Below are 18,878 nucleotides of genomic sequence, written 5' to 3' on the forward strand. Positions count from 1 at the left end.
AAAAGAGGAATCTCTTTCACACACCCAATCCTCTTCACTTCACAGAGTCCAAAATGGGGGTTTGCATCCCTTCTATCCCCTTTCTGTCTGTCTGTCCATCACTGCCCAGCCCAGCCGTGCTCAGCACTTACATCCCCTCCCGCGGATGAGCAGCACTAGCGGTGCCTGCTTTGGGCAGGGATCCTTGGGGAAAGATCACTGTTGCAGGGAGATGAGGGGCAAAGGGGAGGAAGGGGGGAAACAGCTTTACCAGAGGTTGTTGTCCAGGGCTGGAAAAAACAACTAGCAAATTCATTTTTAAATAAAAAGAAACCCAACCCCCCAGGACACACACATACATACACACACAGAGAAACTACCTCAGGTTTTCATACCTCAGCACCTTGCGCTTGTGTTTCCCTTTTAGAGATTTTGTATGCCTTGTAAAACTGATAGTTGGAGCATTTTTTTTATTTTTTTAATAAAAACCGAGTTGGAAAACGATCTTGACCAAGTCAGCTGCGAGGCGGGAGAAGGAAACCCATCCCATGCGTGCCAGAGCTCTTCCGTAGTCTCCTGCTGCTAGCTGAGAGCCAGTGGCTATTCCTTCAGAGAAAGCTTGAGAAATGTTTAAAAAGACAAAAAAAAAAAAAGGAAAAATAAAGTATAGAATAAAGAAAAACCCCAACAAATGAAAGCAGTGAAACCCAGCAGGCGAGAGGAGGGATGGGGTGGAATGGGAGCAGCGTGTTGAGCTGAGTGTGTGCAGGCGCTGGCCTCACAGGCTGCCCCACCACGTTCCTCTACTGCAAAGTGTTCTGTGGAAAACCCAACCCAACAGCAATCAAACCAACAAAGAAATATATCCAGCTAACGAGAGCCTGAGCTTGCTATCTGTTGCTTTCTTTTGAGTGCTTTGCATTGGTCACAGTTAAGCCAAGGGGTGGATGGGGAGGTGGGGACATATCCTGCCTTCCAGGACCTAAAGGGGCTGACAGAAGTCCTGTAGAGGGGCTTTTTACAAGGGCATGTAGTGACAGGACAAGGGGGAATGGCTTTAACCTGACAGAGGGGAGATTGAGATGAGCTCTTGGGCAGAAGCTCTTCCCTGTGAGGGTGCTGAGGCGCTGGCACAGGGTGCCCAGAGAAGCTGTGGCTGCCCCATCCCTGGCAGTGTTCAAGGCCAGGTTGGACACAGGGGCTTGGAGCAACCTGCTCTAGTGGAAGGTGTCCCTGTTCATGACAAGGGTTTGGAACTGGACAAGCTTTAAGGTCCCTTCCAACACAAACCAGCCTGATTCGGGTGGAGGGAAGGGGATGTTTGCAGGCATTGCCAGGCATAGCTTTATCCAGTTGCTTGGGGAGGTGTTGCCATCATGAAGCCATATCTCCCCCTGCACTAAGCCAAGGGCCATATATGTCTCTTGGGTTAGTTAGCAAAACCGAAACACTGCAACACCCAGTGGGGAAAGGACCAAAGTAGCACTTGGTTGTCCTGTACATGAAATGGTGGCAAGGGGAAGTTCTGCATCTGGGCATCACACAGGGTGGTGATGGATGTCACAACAAGGGAACATCCCACAGCCCCCATAGCTGTGCCTTTCTGTTCCCACCCATCAGGCACTGAGGATGCAGTGCCATGGAGGTGGTGGTAACTGTGGAGGGCAGAGTGTAATATATCATAGCAGTAAACCACATCATGTCATGCCCGTGTTTTGGAAAGGTACCCAGAGCAAAACCAAAAGTCCCTTCCCCACCTGCAACACAAAGCAATCTCAAAGAAGAGTATCAGTTTTCTTGCTTGCTGCCACCCTTCACCCCCAACCAGCAATGAATGACTCTGCAGGACTGGTGGAGTCCAGTGGTGCAGCCCTGAGACCAGTGCTCATCATTGAGGCTCAGCCTGACCTAATCTCGGTTTCTGAGCCTCACCACATTCTTCCTGTGAGCAAGGACCACGTCATAGGGCAGATAGATAGCATCAGAAATGCATAAAGCTGGATGACAAGCACCCCTGCACCCAGGGCAATGGCTAGGGGATGCAGCGTTACTCACTCCCTACATGTTTTCCCATCAGCACAGGAAGGCACAAGCTCATCACCTCCATAAGGTGCTATAAGAAGTACTAAGGTACTATAAGGTACTATAAGAAGTAAGGCCCAGATGCTGCACACAACCTTCATCCAAAGCACAGAAGCTAATAGGCTATTTCCTTCCACAGGGTGTCTTGGAACATAGTGTAGGGGCATAAGGAACCAAGCCACAGCTGAAGGGCCAGAGCCCATGAGATGACCTTCTAGACAGAGGGGATACTGACTGGTACATGTACAATTTTCCCAGCATCTCTTACACAGAGGCTTTTGGGATAGTCCTAGTGTTAATAGTGTTAAAATCTTCCTGAGTCCTCAGGGAGCCAGGGAAGACTAAACACCTCGTGTAAGGACAAAACATGACAGACTGCCTTTGTAACAGTTCTCTCTTTGGAGAATCTGCTCTGAACCTAATCTGTTTGAAAGCAAATGCTGATGCAGCTACTGACCTGCAACACAGATAAACCACCTTATCAGCTTTCCCAGGAGAGCAGATCTTCAGGCAAGGAGCAGCACCATGAAGGCTGATCACACCTGCAATGACAGAGGGGATGCCCCCAAAATCACCCTCTCTCTCCTCACTGCTGAGGACAGGAGATAACCTCATCACCAATCAGGTATCACATTACATTATTGTAACTATGCCATTACAGAAACAACCTGACACAGTTATTTATACAGGCATTCCAACATGTGACTTCCAAACCAGCTAGGGGGCAATCTTTCCTCTGCACTGGTAAATGAAAGACCTGAAATCCTACTCCAGTTCTGAAGCATAACCTAAGGAGAACACCCATGTTTAAACACACCTAGCTTGGTCTGACTGTAACACGGTGAGAGTTCAAACAAGCTCTTCTTTTGGCAGACACATGCAGGCAGAACTTGTAGCAGAGGGGCAAAAAAGCAGTAACTTGTTCCAGCAACACCACTGAACCAAGGAGGACACATGTCCATAGCCCAGCACATCAGTGCTAGCATATTTTATTCCACTTCCACAACAGTATGCTTCAATACTGCATGGAGATACCCCTGTACTAACCTTAAACACATTCATTCCAGCACTGGACAGCCCATGTTCACCAAGCTGTACTCATGGCTTTGTAGTCCTACTGAGAAGACTCATGAATTACCACAAAGAGGTATCTCCTGCTTTGGTATTACCAGGATTGTGCTTGCTCATCTTGCTGCTGAACAACATCCTGATTGGCCCTTCAGGATTTTGTGACAATCACTTAGAGGTTTTTGTGCTGCGATACTCATCCTTGCTAGAGTCTTCTTCCTCACAGATTGTACGTGAGCTAAACCCCACATTGATACATCAAAATCTTCTTCAATTTAAAAACAGTAAAAATCACTCTATTTCATTGCCAGGTAGAGTTTCATTCCAATAAATATGTAACTTTTACAAGAGCCTTATTTTAATAAAAAGAAATAAATATTTTTCACATTAGGTGACTCCCTGGAGACACGAAAAAAAACCCAAACCCCAAAGCACAAAAAACAAATGAACACCCCCCCCCCCAAAACAAAATAACCCCAACTATAGGGGCTTCACTATGGATTTGTTACAAATCAAAACATGGTAAATTCTTTCTATGGTCATCACAAATCCAGTTTTAGGAATCAAGTAGATCATAGATATTCCAGAAACAGAAGAAAACTCTCTTTGAAGAAACAGTAGCCGAGCACATTGTCCTTGGGAAGATAAAGTTCAGCTAACACAACTGTTACCACCACCACAGAGAGAGTCCCATTTGTCCGTAATGTGGCCACGTGTGCTCTGAGGTACGAGCATCTGTCTCAATGACAGAGGTTCACAGCATTTGTTCTCAACCGTTCCCTTGGCAAGGTCACAGCAATCTTTCTGGCTTCTACTTCCTAAGAGAGTTACTGTCTCCAAAATCAGGTGTGTGGGGGGGGTGGGTTTAACCGCTACTTCATAGCCTAAAGAGGAAAAATTGTGTGCCTGCTGTCTTACCAAATAAGAATTTAATAAAGTAACTAAAATGAGAGCTAGTCACCCCAAGGTGATCACAGTGTTATTCTAATAGTGCATGTCTCACAGCAGCTGCTGATGGATTATTTCCCACACCATCTTCCTGCGGAAGTAAGGCATGTGATTCTGAAAAGAAAAGAAAAAAAAAAGCCAAAATCCATTAAATATGAAGTCACAGTAGAAAGAGGCAGAAAATATGCATAAACACCCAGTTAATTCTTTAATGTGAAGTTCCTTTTAAGAATTGTCAACATTTGCCATTTGAGTACAATATGGGTTTCACCCACACAGCTCCGAAGAAGGTGACGTGACAACACAATAAAACCAGATCTACTTGACCATACAACAGCTTATCAGCACTCTAATAAAAGACCACCACGCTGGAAAATAACCAGTGTCTTAACTGATCAAAGGGTGAAGCCCATTTCTCCAAAAGATACAAAGGCCAGGTATCACAGACCGACTGACTACAGTAACTTGCACAAGAGGAATCTCACTGATCCAACTAGGAAGCAGATACCAGACATTAAGGATGGAGAATACAGCTCTGCCCTCCTGAGGCCACTTTGAAGCTCCAACCCCAGCAACTACACACCAAAACCAGAGGAAGGTACAAAACCTCAGCCCCTGCCCCAGACACAATTAAGAGCTGTTGTGTAACTTCCCTGACCCTTGTATCCATGTGAAAAAGTCTGGAGCTTACCTGGGTAAAGGTGATGGGTTTGTCTCTGGAGATGTAATCTGCATATTTGCAAATAAAAACTCCACAGTCACTTCCATTCAGTTGCTGAGGGATTTCCTAAATGAATGCAAAGAAGATGGAGAGTATTTCTCTATCTTAAAAGGAAAGCAATTTGGAAGCAGCACACATTATTCATCCCAACAATACACTAACCAAAATTGATTTGCATAATCCGTTTACACAACGAATAGACCCAATTAACTGCACATCATCCCTCCCCTCTGCTTCCTTTACTTGGATGTTAATAACCCAAATTCTTGCCAGGCTAATAAGGGATAGAAGCCTTCCTCTCTGCAAGGTTTCTTTAGGTTTGCATAGTGTCATGTTTCTTAAATCAAGTCTTTAGATACTGCTTTTTAGAGAGGGGCTTCTACAAGGGCATGTAGTGACAGGACAAGGGGGAATGGCTTCAAGCTCAAAGAGGGGAGATTTAGGTTAGACATCAGGAAGAAGTTCTTCCCTGTGAGGGTGCTGAGGCGCTGGCACAGGGTGCCCAGAGAAGCTGTGGCTGCCCCATCCCTGGCAGTGTTCAAGGCCAGGTTGGACACAGGGGCTTGAGGCAACCTGGCACTGCTTAAAGATTTCATCCCAGCATGGTTTTCTGGCCCACTAGCAGCCTGATGCAGTACCATAAGAACATGAGATGCTTGTGGCCATTCTCTAAATGCCGAGACCTTTGTGACAATGAGTTATAGTTCACATTTCAAATCCAAGTAGTGCTCACATACATGTGACTCCATGCTGTGAAGAGTCCACTCTGAGAAAGTGAGCTCCAGATTTCTTTTTTCTTGACTTTCTTCTTGCAGGTATTGGCTGTTTGAAACAAAATAAAATCACTCTTCACATCTGTAATTTAGACCTACAAAAAAAGAGCTGCTGAAGGATCACAGGAAGGTAAGTAGCAGGACAGTAAAATATCAGCAGGTCCTCACAGCAGCTGATTTAAGGCATTTGGAGAAAAAATCCAAGTCTTAAATTTACACACACAGTGAGAGGCAGCAAGCTAATGATCAGGAATTAGACCAACTGGTCAGGAATGAAGCCACAGAGACTTCCACAGAAGTGTAAGTTCACTGCTTAGATTTAGGGTCAGAAGATCCCAAATCACATATTATCAGAGGAGGAGGAGAACCAAACAAGGAACCATAATGCCGTAATGCCACTGCGTACCTTAATCCCACACACCACGTGCGCCTCTGGAAGAACAAATACAAAAACTTTTGGGCTAATACCTCTGGCTAAGGAATTTTCCAGGCCACCAGTTGTTGGAAGAATACTCTTGAGAAAGAAATTATTCTATGCAGACCTGTTCTTACACCCTTCCCCAGGCATCTGCTGTTAACTGTTCAAGAGAGAACTGGACTAACACAACACTTGGCTTGTCTCTGTGGGGTTGCTCTCCTGCTCTTGCTCTACAAAGTTGTTAGATTAAGGGTTTTTTACTACTTCTGCATCAGTGGCAAAAACATCTAAGGATGCTGGCTTGCACAGCATGAAAAACTGTACCCATTATATTTGAGCCATGCCAGCTGATACATCTGGGAAAGCTTGCTATAAGACATCTGTCTTAAATGAGAATGTCAGAAATATGACTAACACACTGCAAGGACACAAGGGTAGCCTGCTCCTGTAAGCTGGAGGGAAATATGGTGGCTTTGTTTAGAAGACTGAACAGAATAGAAAAGTTATAGACAAATTGAGGAGAAGCATGTTGCACAGCTCACTAGAGTATAATGGGTAAACATTGCAAGTGGCAAATAAAAAAAGGACTCGATATAAGAAAAGAATAGAAGAGTTAAGCAATAAAGAGTAAAAGTATTTGTAGCTGATGACAAATAGGAATGTATGTACTTTAGGACACCAACATTACTGAGCCCCAATATGGAAGTTCTTAAAGAAGGGGGAGTTAAAAAGCTCTTGGAAGACTGTAATCCTTTGACAGTCAGTTTGATATTTCATAACTCTCACCTGCGATTCTTCCCTCTTATCAACAGCCCAGATTTATTGATTAATAACAAAGTCAGTATATGTGTGCCATGGGGTTATCACTTATTTGACAGTGATGCTCTGTCTGTGCATGTAGTGGGAAGGTGGCATAATCCAGGCATCCAAGACCCTGGGTGGAGGGGACAATGTGAGACTAGCTAAATAGCCAGTGTCACACAACTTGCAGGAAGTGAATCCAGGGTTTTTATTTCATGTTTACAAGAAATGTGAAAACTTGGACAAAATTCAAACACCTTCTCATAATTCACAACATAAAAACATTGACCAAGCAGTTACTTACAACAAAGTTTCACAAATCTTGTCCCCTCTTTGTGCCATTGAATCAAAGTATTTGATGGTCTTCTTTCTGACATCTATGACCTGTTATTAAAAGGTGACTGTTAGATGAAGCACACACACCAAACCTAAATGACTTGTCTCATTATTTTCTAACCCCCAACTCTAAATAAAAAGCTAGTTTGACTCACTGCTAGTGCCCAGTGCACCCTCAAGTGAATGGGCACTAAGACGAGGTCCTGTTTGAAGAGATCCACGCCTCTGGTCCATCTTCTTACCGCTCTGTAGCCCCCAGAAATTAGTTTGGGATAAAAGAAAGTGCTAAAAGCATGGACTGCTGGATATCCTTCCTTCTTGTTTCTTTCCACCAGAAGAGACATGTAGAAATTAATGACCTGTACCACAAAGACAAGATGTAAAATAAGACACCAGTTTACCAAATAGAAAATTTAGCAACATGTCTTTGCTGGCCACCCTAAAATATGCAGATGGGGGGGAACTCCAGCCTCAGCTGGAGTCAGCTTTTGTTCTGAGAAGTTTGTGCTTGGTTATTTCTGCAGTTTCATAAAAACACCATTCCAATAACCCAGACTAACTCCTGGAAGCTGCATAATACAACGAGTAAAGGAACTTCCAGAAACACTAGACCCTTAAGTACCTAAAATAAGAACTGACAGATATTTCTAGGCTCTGCAGTAGGGGGGGGTCATCAAGGAACTCTTGATGACTTCTATACGCAATGACGTCATCACTGATTTTTAAAATCAATGCTGAATTACAGTATCACTGTGCTGCAGCTAGTTTTACCTCATCATTAAGCCAGTGAAGGTTCCTTAGCGTGTGAATGTCCTCACGAGTCACCCTTAGTTTGAAGGCACTGCTCATGATCTCATCTGGTTCCCCTTTACCAAATGCGGCAATGACCTCTCTCTCCATAGCCTGAAATGAACAATTAAATGAGGAAGAACTTGTGAGTCAGAGTATTGAGTGTGTCGACCTGTTTCAACTGAAACAAGGCCTGTAAACTAAGCTCAAGTGACAATTGCCTTTGCCAGTTTTTTTTTGCTAAGTTAGCAACAGGACTTTTTGTTAGTTTGTTTCAGCATCCTAACTTTGAACTATAGAACCCAAGTTTGCTTCAATTTGTTTTCACAGAGTAAGCCGATATAAACATATAGACGAGCAAACCACTAAAGCAGCTGAAGAATGAACAGAAGTACAGCAAACACCTGTGCTCTAGGTCAGCACGACTGCAACTCCAAAGAATAAAAGCAGTCAAAATTTACACAAGTAGGGGAACCTCCACTCCCACTCCCTGACAAATAGTGTAACTAAGTTAACTCCTGTGACCACTATAACGATGCCCAGCGTGCAAACATGACTCTGCAAGGCCCTGAGGATGTATGCAAGATGCTCAGGTCCCCCACAAGCAATGCAACACCGTGGGTCAGCAAAAGCTTATTTTTCAGGTTTTATCACCATGGCAGGACAGGTTAAGGAGCAGAGGCAATACAACTGTATTAATCCGCTTAGCACTGCTCTGTTGTTAAACTGGTAGCAGAAGCCCCACAAACCCATAGGTTAGCACAACTGAAGTGTGTGGAGCATAGGAAATCCTTAAAACCAGCTTTATTGCCGATTCTTGCACTGTGAAGCTACAGACACTCAGTAGCAGGTTAAATGCAAGTTCTTAGGATTTCAAGAAGCCTTAAAAACCACCTACAATAAATGGAGTCCCTTGCTGCTGTTTCACAACTGTTTTATCTAACACACACTTAGCCACAGTACCTCTGTGAGTGGAGAAAAGCGTTCTACTGTTTTTTCTGAGCTTGGGAGTTTCTCCTCTTCCACATGAAGGGCAGATGACTTTCTGGGCAGAACGGGTGCCAGATGTAATTGGAGTAACACCTCTTCTGAGATTTCAGCTTCATACCATTTCTGTTAGACAAAAGGATGATAGTGTAGCAAGCAAGCACAGATTTGTTTGCTATGGATAGCACAGAAACTCTTGCTCATATATAAAGCTGGAATGGTTTTTGTACACACATGTAACCAGCCAGCTTCAAAGTCACCTTTTATTGATGACTGCATTCCACCTGTGCACCCATGTAGTGCTGCATTCAAAACTTAAACTAAGGGAAGAGAGGCAGAAAGGTGGTTTGGTTTGAACTAGCATTACGAACCCCAGCAAAGCCTTCACACATAAGTATCAATTTGAGCTTGAGCTTGATATTTCTGATTCCTAAGATTAGAATTTTATTTTTGATCTCTGTCCTGATCAGAGATGAAAGTCAAAGGGACATACTTCCTGTCTCACAAAAGACGACAAGACCAAGGCCAGGTTGGACAGGGCTTGGAGCAACCTGGTCTAGTGGAAGGGGGCCCTGCCCATTGCAGGGGGTTGGAACTGGACGAGCTTTATGGTCCCTTCCAACCCAAACCAGCCTGTGATTCTGTAATTCTAAAACTAAAGACACCACAGTCCAACTTTGCAGGTCAACTAAGTCTATGCACTAAAAATTTTGAAGTGAAAGATTAAAGGGGAAGATTAAAAATAGTACAGTGTAGTATGCTCATAATAATACAGAAACAAAATTAATGGCAGCGGAAAACCCTTTGTGATAGCACTACTCATCAAATAATGCTCCTGCGTTCCCTAGGAAAAACAACTGGGACAAATACACAACTTACTCAACAAGATATGTAAATGAAGAGTGAAAACGTTTCTCACCACAAATAGGTACGTTTTCCTAATAAAAAGAAATAACTAATAACACGAGCTTACCTTTCCAGTGGTTTTTTTCACTGGTCTTCCCTGTTCACGAGAGTTTTCTGCTGGTGTGTAGTACCTGTAAGAACAGGGAGAAAGGGAGAGAAATGAGCTGTATATCTGTACTGTCCCATGTAATTCTCAAGAATTCACCTTCTGGACCAGAAATGCTTTTTCAAGGCTGAATATGACTAGAGCCTCAGTGGCACACATGAACATGTGACATTGTCTCAGCTTCCAGAACCATTCCTTTGTAGCAGTGAGACTGGGACGGCATGAAGAACTGCAAGCTTTGCAAGCTTTCTTCCACCTACGTGTGTGATATCTTTTTGTTTCTGTCTATCATCTTCACTATTTGGAAAACTAAGGGAAGCAACCAGCACTTCCTCTACCAAGTGCTTTGTGATCTACCAGTAATAAATACTGCATACTAGGTGTTATTCTGCAACTACACTTGCATCCAAATATAGCAGTAAATATGGTCTGTCATCTTCTGGAGGCTGAAAGAGACATACACAAAAGCCAAAAGAAACAAAAGCCATGATTAAAAAACTCTACCTGATCATATCATTTCTCTGAGACCACTGTGAGTTGCAAACATCTGTGCATTTGATACCTGAAGAGAAAAGAAGCAATATGAAAACAAGAAGTCAACTTTCTATTACCATCACATGTACACAGCTCTTGATTTCTGGGGGATAATACAAAAAACCCCAAAATCTTTTAATGATGGCTGTATGGCTAGGAAGTTCAAACTCTGTCAAACAGTTTGAACTTTGAGTATCATGTGGAAGTGTATGGCAGCTGAAGCAAGGCAGGTTTAAATCCTAGACTGCATACTTGACTGAACAAGTGATTTTTTGCAAACCCAGATGCTTCTCCTGGCTCAGAAGAATAGCTTGTCACTCTCCACAACAAAACAAGCTTTCCTCAAATTTTAGCACCTGCTCAGAAATAATTTCAAAACCCACATGACTGCATAATGAAGTCATGGATATGTAAAAAGAAGTATTGATGAAAATTATTGAAGTAATGAATGACTGGGGCAATAGTAAATGTATAGACATGAACACATGTTATTGTAACACATTGCTGGTACAAAAGAAACTAGCTTGTCAGCAAACCAGTTTAACTAGCCCACTCTGCAGAAGACACCTTTAGTAGTTACGTATCTTCAACTCACTAAGGATGATCTACAAAAGAAGATAGCTTGATATGAACAGTGGTACTGTGCAGTTAGCTTACGTGGTTTCAAAGCTCAGCCAGCACAGAAACAGTCATGTATAAGCATTAAAAAGGAATTAAAGAGTAACACATACCTGCAACTCTAAGTTAAGTAAAAGTAATGTAAGGGTGCACAGTAACATATCAACCTCCCCTAGTACAAACAGCAAAGTACTATGATGTTCTCTGTACAGCACAATTATGTCGGCAGCTATTAACATCACTGGTACAGTAACATCTCTCAAATATAATTTTAAACAAATCTTTTCACTTCAACAAAAATTCACAAATCCATTTCAGCCAGTAACTAGCTATGGTTTGGGAGGGATGTTCCCTTCCTCTTTGCCCTCCTCCTTCTTCTCTGAGACAGCTCATTTCATTCTAAGAGCTGACATAAGCTATACTATGCTTACCATGCTGGCTGATTTAGATTTCCTTTTAAATAGGCACAGATTAATGACACACAAATCTTTTTAACAAAACCTATACCTTTAAGACTTCAGGAAATGCCCTATTTTGAAGTCTACCTACAAAGTCTAACAGACATGAAACTGGAGGATACTCACTGGTCGTTAGTGTCATACATGGATACCCATCTCCTCTGTATTTCTGTTCTTCCAGGCGCCCCTCAGTCATCACTGGCTCCTTGGAGTAGACTTGAACACTTTGGTGGAGCAAAGAAACACCAGAGGAGAGTCACAACTTTTATACAGATGGTATGTGTTATCAGTGCATACCAATTCACTAGAAAGGATCCATTTTATTTGTACACAACTGTCTAAATTAGAGTTGGAAGCCACAGTTAAAGCAATGGAAATATGTGAAGTAAAATTGGGGTGTTTAATCCCTTAATATAAATATCTCGTCTCCTGCACTGGTTTCACGACAAAATGCAAAGGGCATTTCCATGAGAAGGCAGTTTACATTCAGAAGTTTAATGTACTGCAAAGAGAAAACTTAGGATAATTTGTGTGAGAAGGACTGGGGGAGGTGGAAAAGAACAGAGAAAATTCTGGCATGCCCTGTGTTTACCTTAACTTTCACATTCTCAGATAAAACGGGATTCCTGACCAAGGAAAAAAACTCATCTATCACAAACAAAAGGAAGATACAGAATAATCAGTGCTGTGGATTTTTATACTAGAAGTGACACTGCCATTACTAGAACTACAGAGTACCTTTCTGAACACAGAGAGAAAAGAATGAAACACATTCATGTGAACACGTGAATCTTCACATTTAGAATATACACTCAGAGAATATTCACGCTTCACTGCAGGGAGCTGAAGCAGGGGGACTGGCCTTCTAAAAATTACTTTGCCCCAACACCTGCCCTAGGACACTGTTCAAAGCCCTGAGAAAGAATAATTCCCCTCCGCTTCCATGTACAACAGGTACAAAGTTACCACCAAAACCCCAATAGTTATTTTTTGATAATTACTTGCGGAAGCTCGTCGCCTGTGGATCAGGGCAGCTTCCAGGATATTTTTCCTTAACCAGTTCCAAGAGCTGTTTGTATTTCTCCTTTTCTCCTCGCTGAACATCCTAGCAGAATGGAGTGGAAAAACAAGCAGATTAGAACTCCTGCATATGAAGCAAATGTTTGTTATCTGGAGACAGTGCAGACTGCACAAGCTGTTCCCAAAATACTGGTATATTATTCAAGCTTACTTTATGAGGAATTTCCACATCTTTGCTTTGTGTTAGCCCTGATCTAGCAACTTGTGTCCCACTATAAACCTCAAAATGCCTTCTGCAACTATTTCCTCAAATGGGAGCCTCTTCAGCTGTCATCTGCACCTCTTGCATAATAATTCAGGCTAATATGCATTCCTGTCAATATACATAACGATCGAGTGTTACAAGTCCCCAGAGTATCTTAACCATACTCCACAGGTTGCTATGGCCTGATTCTCCAGTACTCCAGTGTAAAATCTCCACGTAAGCCAGGCTTATCAGGAATTTTTAATAGTTGCTTCAGATGTTGGAAGGAAATGACAGGGAAAGACCTCTCAGATAATATAAATAATCCTTCCTTTCAGCAACAGAGTGGTGTTTTGCCTACATTATCCTTTTGAAGTTGCTATGTAAAGATCACAATTGAGCTGCATTAAGGACAAGATAGTGACACAACTCTGCAACACACAAACACTTAGTGACAAGGCAGTACAGCTCCAATTACAAGTCAAACTGGCTGGAGGGCCCCCCCCCCCCATTTCCATGAAAATGGTTTAAAAAACTCAATCTTCTGGCAACAAAGAACTCCTCTGTTCCAAGACTTGATGCATGTGAAGGCAAATAAAATGCTATATGCTGATTTTCCAGAAGCAGACCTTCAGCTTCATTACCTACCCCCACCACGCTGTTACAAACTGCCACTCCACAGCTTACAGACAGTTCTGCAGCACTGCTAAGTTGTTTCATTTCAAGAGACACCTTCCTTACCCCACCTACCTCTTCAGCAGTACAGAGCACCCTCCCCATTTTGCTGACTTCTGAAGTTGTGGATTCTGGCATGGTGCACTCCTTAATGGGTGGCCTCAGTGTTAAGATGCTGTCTGGAGCAGGTTTGATGTGACGCTTGCCATTCCTGCTTGTGCTAAAAACATCAGTGGGAAAAGAAACAGTGTCAACTGAATATCCAAATATGTTGATATATATGAATACCTCCTGATTCAAGCTCCACCAGCAATTATTTTGTAAAGCATGTACACTGATGATGATTGAGACAGACACGAAATGTTTACAACTTTCAGATGAAGACCTGCTGTCCTCAATTGGGTAATGGGAAAGTACACAGAAGTGCAAAGAAAAACTGGAAATCAGAACAACTGCCTTCAATATACATATTGTTTGATCTACACGTCACGACTGCAGTCAGAGGCACATGTTATATCCACAGCAGTCCAAGCCATGAGTCAATATAGAAGACCAAAGAACCATGCAGGCATGTTATTCATACCATCCAACCCTCAGCTGTTCTAAAAGTGACTGTACTGGCACCAAAGCGTAGTTTTGTGGACACAAATACAAATGCTAGGCAACAGAGAGAAAGTTCAAGAATAAAAGTAAAAGAGGGCAAACTGTTCAGAGAAGCAGCCAAAGAAAACGGAAGGATTTATACCTGAGACGTGGAACTGTCTTGTAAGAAAGGGATAGTGTTTTCTTATTCAAGCAAGTATTGGTTTCACAAGGCATTTTATCTATGAGAGAAGAGCATAAGCCACCAGTAACTATAAAAGGAAACTGAAGCATTTTAGGAGTTTATTGTAAAGAGCTTTACCAAAGATAAATTATTTTCATTTTCTCCCTTACATCATAATACTATTTGTGTTTATGTTACTGTCATGGTTTAAGCCCAGCAGGTAACTCAGAACCATGCAGACATTTGCTCACTCCTTCCTTCTTCCCCCCCTGCTCCCAGAGGAATGGGGAGGAGAATGTACTGAACCCACAGGTTGAGATAAGAACAGTCCAATATCTAAAGCAGAATACAAAACTACTACTAATAATAACGATAAGGGAAATAACAAGGGGAGAGGATACAATTGCTCACCACCTGCCGACCGATACCCAGCCCGACCTGACCCGAGCAGCAATCTGGCCTTCTGGGTAACTCCCCCCAGTTTATATACTGGGCATGACGTGCTGTGGTATGGAATACCCCTTTGGCTAGTTTGGGTCAGGTGTCCTGTCTCTGCTTCCTCTCTGCTTCTTGTGCCCTCCCTCACTAGCAGAGGATGAGACACTGAAAAGTCCTTGATCAGGGCAAGCATTACTTAGCAACAACTAAAACATCAGTGTGTTATCAGTATTGTTCTCAGATTAAAGCTGAAAACACAGCCTGGCACCAGCTACTAAGGAGAAAAATAACTGTTGCAACTGAACCCAGGACAGTTACTTTAGTATATTTTCAGATTTCCATATTAGCAACTACAGGAAGTTTCAGCCTAACCCTGAAATAAAAAACGGTTATCAGCATCTACTACTTAAAATAAGCATTTAAAACTATTTACTTCTGGCAAGCTAACCATGGACATATTAGAAGTGAAGGACTGCATCCAAGGCAGCTCTTGTACTGAGATGACAAGATAAACACCTGACCCCAATCCAGAAGCAATGTCAGGATGCAGAGAAGAAACAGAGTTCACACTCAAGTATTCTTAGATGTTACTTAGATATCGTACCTTCAGTAATCTATACCTAAGCCTAAAGGGTAGGGAAAAAAAGAAACAAGTTAATAACTTGAGGTCAGCCTTACCAATCTGTAGCATTTCTCTTTCTGGTGCAGAACTTGTTTGTCCTTCAGGTGGAGTATGAGAAGTGGACCAAGTCTTAAAAAAAACCCAAAAAGTACCAACATGAATATAACCTGAATGTGAATCCAAGCAAATATAAACTTCCTGAAATTTAGCCAGCTCTATTATGACTTGTGGACCATGACTTGCTGGTTCAAACTGCAGCAGAATGCAAATCTTTGCAGAATCTCTGAGAAGCACACTTCAGTTTCTGATACAGGCTCTCATATGTGCAAGTGATTAAGACAATATGAGCTTATCACTCACTGAGTTTTCCTCAGTCAGCTCCTAAACTTTCCAAAGTGTGATAGTTTAGCCCTTAAAAAATATATTTTCTACAAATAGGAGTTAATGACTGCCTCAAGAACAAACAGAGCATGACAGTTTCTTATTCCTCTTACCTATGGGGCAATAAGAACAACACTATACCTCTGAATCAAAACTAGGGAGTCGAGCAGTTCATGACCCAATTTTTACAGAGCCAAAGTCCTACATGAATCCTCTCCTGAACTGGTGGATAGCAGGAAAAGGTTTATCCAGCGGAAGTATGCAGTTTTTCTTGTACAATAATGCATTCTGACTCCTTAACTACAAGCTTGAGAAAGAGACTAACAGTTTACAAACACACTAAAACAATAAACTTGAACAGCTATAAAGAAACTGGAAGACAACGAACATCTAACTCCTTCCTCAGCTACTAGTGCTAGAGCAGAGTAAGACAACTTGAGTAAGGCAAACCCAGCACACAAGAGCTGCCTGCTCTAAACGGAAAAGAACCACCTACTGCTGTACAGGCCCAGAGCAGGCCCCATTTCAAGATGCATTAGGGAGAGCTGCTTCTTCTTTCATCCTGAACAGATTCTACCTACTTTCCAAAATCCTTGCTAACCTCTTCTGCAGACTTTTTAATTGGAGCAGCATTGCTGACTGAAGCCTTCCGGCATTCACTTGTTTCCTTGGCTGGTGATTTCACCTCAGCAGAAACTTCCTCAACCTTCTCTGTACGCTCAGAGATGGCATAATCTGAAAAACAAAGACAGGCCACATAAGAACGTGATTTAGAAGGGAATTAGGATTTCTATTCGCATTAAAGCCCACTTCCTTAATCCCACTGAAAGCAGTACAACTCATTTGAAGTTACAGACCCTTCAGCCAGCGGCAGTTGGTGATGATTTTTGTCTTAGCTGGCTCACTGAGCACTCCTGCAGAGCCGAAGCTCAAAAACTAACCCATGAGTCTGCTAGCTGGATCTGCAAAAACACCCTGCTTTTGGGAACATTCCCTGTTTCTGGAGAAGCAGCACAGGGCGGGATTTATCCTCCTCGTCCCCTCCACACATGCATGTACTCTTGCAGTTTATTACCTGCCACTCTTGCCTAGTTGAGAGAAGCTAGACACTGAAGTCTAGAAACCTAGGCCCTGTGATACATCCTCAAGCCACTGGCTACACAGATGGCCCCAGGGAATGAATGGCTTGAAAAGCCACAGTTTCAGTAACAATGCAGAAGTACAAAAGCCAGAGTTTCCTAAGGTACATGAAACTTATGAAAAAATAGGCATATTAAATACTTCTGTAATGTGCAATACCTGATTTTGGCTTTTTTTCTGGAACCTTGTCAGGATTCTCCACAGATAGCCAAATGCTGAGGAAAGAACACACAGAACAAGTGTTTTGCAACCATGGCTTCTAGCAGGCTGACTTCCCTTCACAGAGTCCAGACTTCCAACATTAGTTTTCATATCCTGAAGGTTTTCCCCTCCAAATACCCCAGGATCATGTCAGACACACATACCCAACTACCACTGCTGAGCAGCTCTCATGAATGCTCCTCAACCTCTTCCAGTCAATGGACCACTCAAATAGAGCTAATTATCCCACTAAAGCGTATTAGGCCTCTTTTTCTCATTCTGTTAATACTTCCTAATATTTTACATCTGCTCCTATCACCAAAAAGTTGTTTAATATGTAAAGTTTCAAAAAAAAGGAAAGAAGCATACCAGAGATATACTAAGGCATCTGAGTTTGTAAGTCACTACACTGAGTTGCAAAGAAGTGTCTAAGCAGGGCAGGCAATAAAAGGTGGGAAAGCAACTCATGCATGCACCCACTTAAATAACTTACTGTTAATTCAGTGCTCATGAACTAGTTCTTGGAATAACTCTTAGCTGCACCCTTTCTTATAAAGTGTAAACCCAAGTATCAGATCAGTTGATACAAACAGAAAGTATTTTTACTTTGAGAACAGAACACGAAGGTTGTTCCCTTTTTACTAAATACCATAAGAGAGAGACGGCAAAGATTCTTTGAAGAATTCTTTGGTCTTTCCTACAGAAAATAATTTCTTTTTAACTGTTATGTCCTCAAATCCTGCTGGTATTGTGGCTTCTGGACTATTTTGCATCTGTATCAGGAGTACAAAGTAGCCAATGTCCTTAAATGCACCTTTTATACAATATAAAGAATATTTGCTATTACTGTGCTATTACAGTCAGGCAGAAACCAATGTGGGGTAGCTGTTAAATGCAAATTTATTCTATAAAAATGTATTCTTACTCAGCATACTGGATATTTCTAACATGGTAATATACATATACATTTATTTCCAATAAGGTAAAACTGAAGAAGGCAAAGTACTTGTATCATCCTGCTCAATTTCTAGCAAGAACTAAAAGGGAAAACCTCAAGTGGGCAGAAATTACCACCCTGTTGTTTAGATTTCCTTGAAGAGACTCACAACAGGGGACCTGGGAACATCTTTGCCAATTCACAGCACATCTCATTAAGCACAGTTTGAAGACTTATTTTCAGCAGGTATTAAGTTTCACTTAAATTTCATCCTGATTGCTTTGCTTATCATTTCCAACGATCTTTCAGCAAACCTGGGACTCCTACTCAGACCATGACATGACAGCCTGCAGTGCCTACAAAGGCACATTCTTCAGCTTATGTTCTGCACAGCAGCTGCGAACAAACTACTTGTGCAACAAGTGGTTCTTTCCAGAAGACTTTCACTATTCCCATTCACTCTTGAACATGACACTAAGCAGAGCCTCCTCGAGCAAGTTTCTCCCAGAGGGAGCAACCATACTCCCCAAAACATGGCCTGTAAACCATACATTCTCTATCCTCAGAGACAGGAGTGAAAGGCATGGAGGTGGCTGGGCCATCCATCACTGGGAGCTCTGGAGTACCAGCAATGGCTAATGCCTGGCAAGGCATCCCCCTTTCTCCCACTGCACATACATACCACATCCCCATGCCACGGCTTCCCTCCATCCAGCATACCCCTATATGTACATATACTGCTCTCTGTTCCTTCAATACACCTCCAAACCTCCACCCCTTTCCTTCTCTTCAAACCCCCACTGCGCAGATGGAAAGCAAATGGGGGGGGGGGCAAGGAGGGGCGTTGCCAACGGACTTATTGGGAACATCTGAATCATCTCAGCATCCAACTGTAACACAAGCGTGAGACAGCCCAAACCCGGGCCAGCC

At 42.5% G+C, this 18,878-nt stretch overlaps 1 protein-coding gene across 1 annotated transcript; it reads right to left on the reverse strand.

The window, feature by feature from the left end:
* Positions 1-4,128: 4,128 nt before the first annotated feature.
* Positions 4,129-16,405, reverse strand: SENP2 (SUMO1/sentrin/SMT3 specific peptidase 2; the record flags this gene model as incomplete). Its single annotated transcript, XM_010010930.1, has 15 exons — positions 4,129-4,191; positions 4,769-4,864; positions 5,536-5,620; positions 7,095-7,174; positions 7,282-7,485; positions 7,898-8,029; positions 8,879-9,028; positions 9,876-9,939; positions 10,419-10,476; positions 11,651-11,748; positions 12,526-12,629; positions 13,539-13,683; positions 14,209-14,287; positions 15,346-15,418; positions 16,272-16,405. Coding segments are annotated over 15 exons (1,565 nt in total), but the record flags the coding sequence as incomplete, so codon positions are not given.
* Positions 16,406-18,878: the final 2,473 nt, after the last annotated feature.

The sequence above is a fragment of the Nestor notabilis genome, unplaced genomic scaffold (genome assembly GCF_000696875.1).
Source record: "Nestor notabilis isolate BGI_N333 unplaced genomic scaffold, ASM69687v1 scaffold26893, whole genome shotgun sequence".
NCBI classification, from domain to species: domain Eukaryota; kingdom Metazoa; phylum Chordata; class Aves; order Psittaciformes; family Psittacidae; genus Nestor; species Nestor notabilis.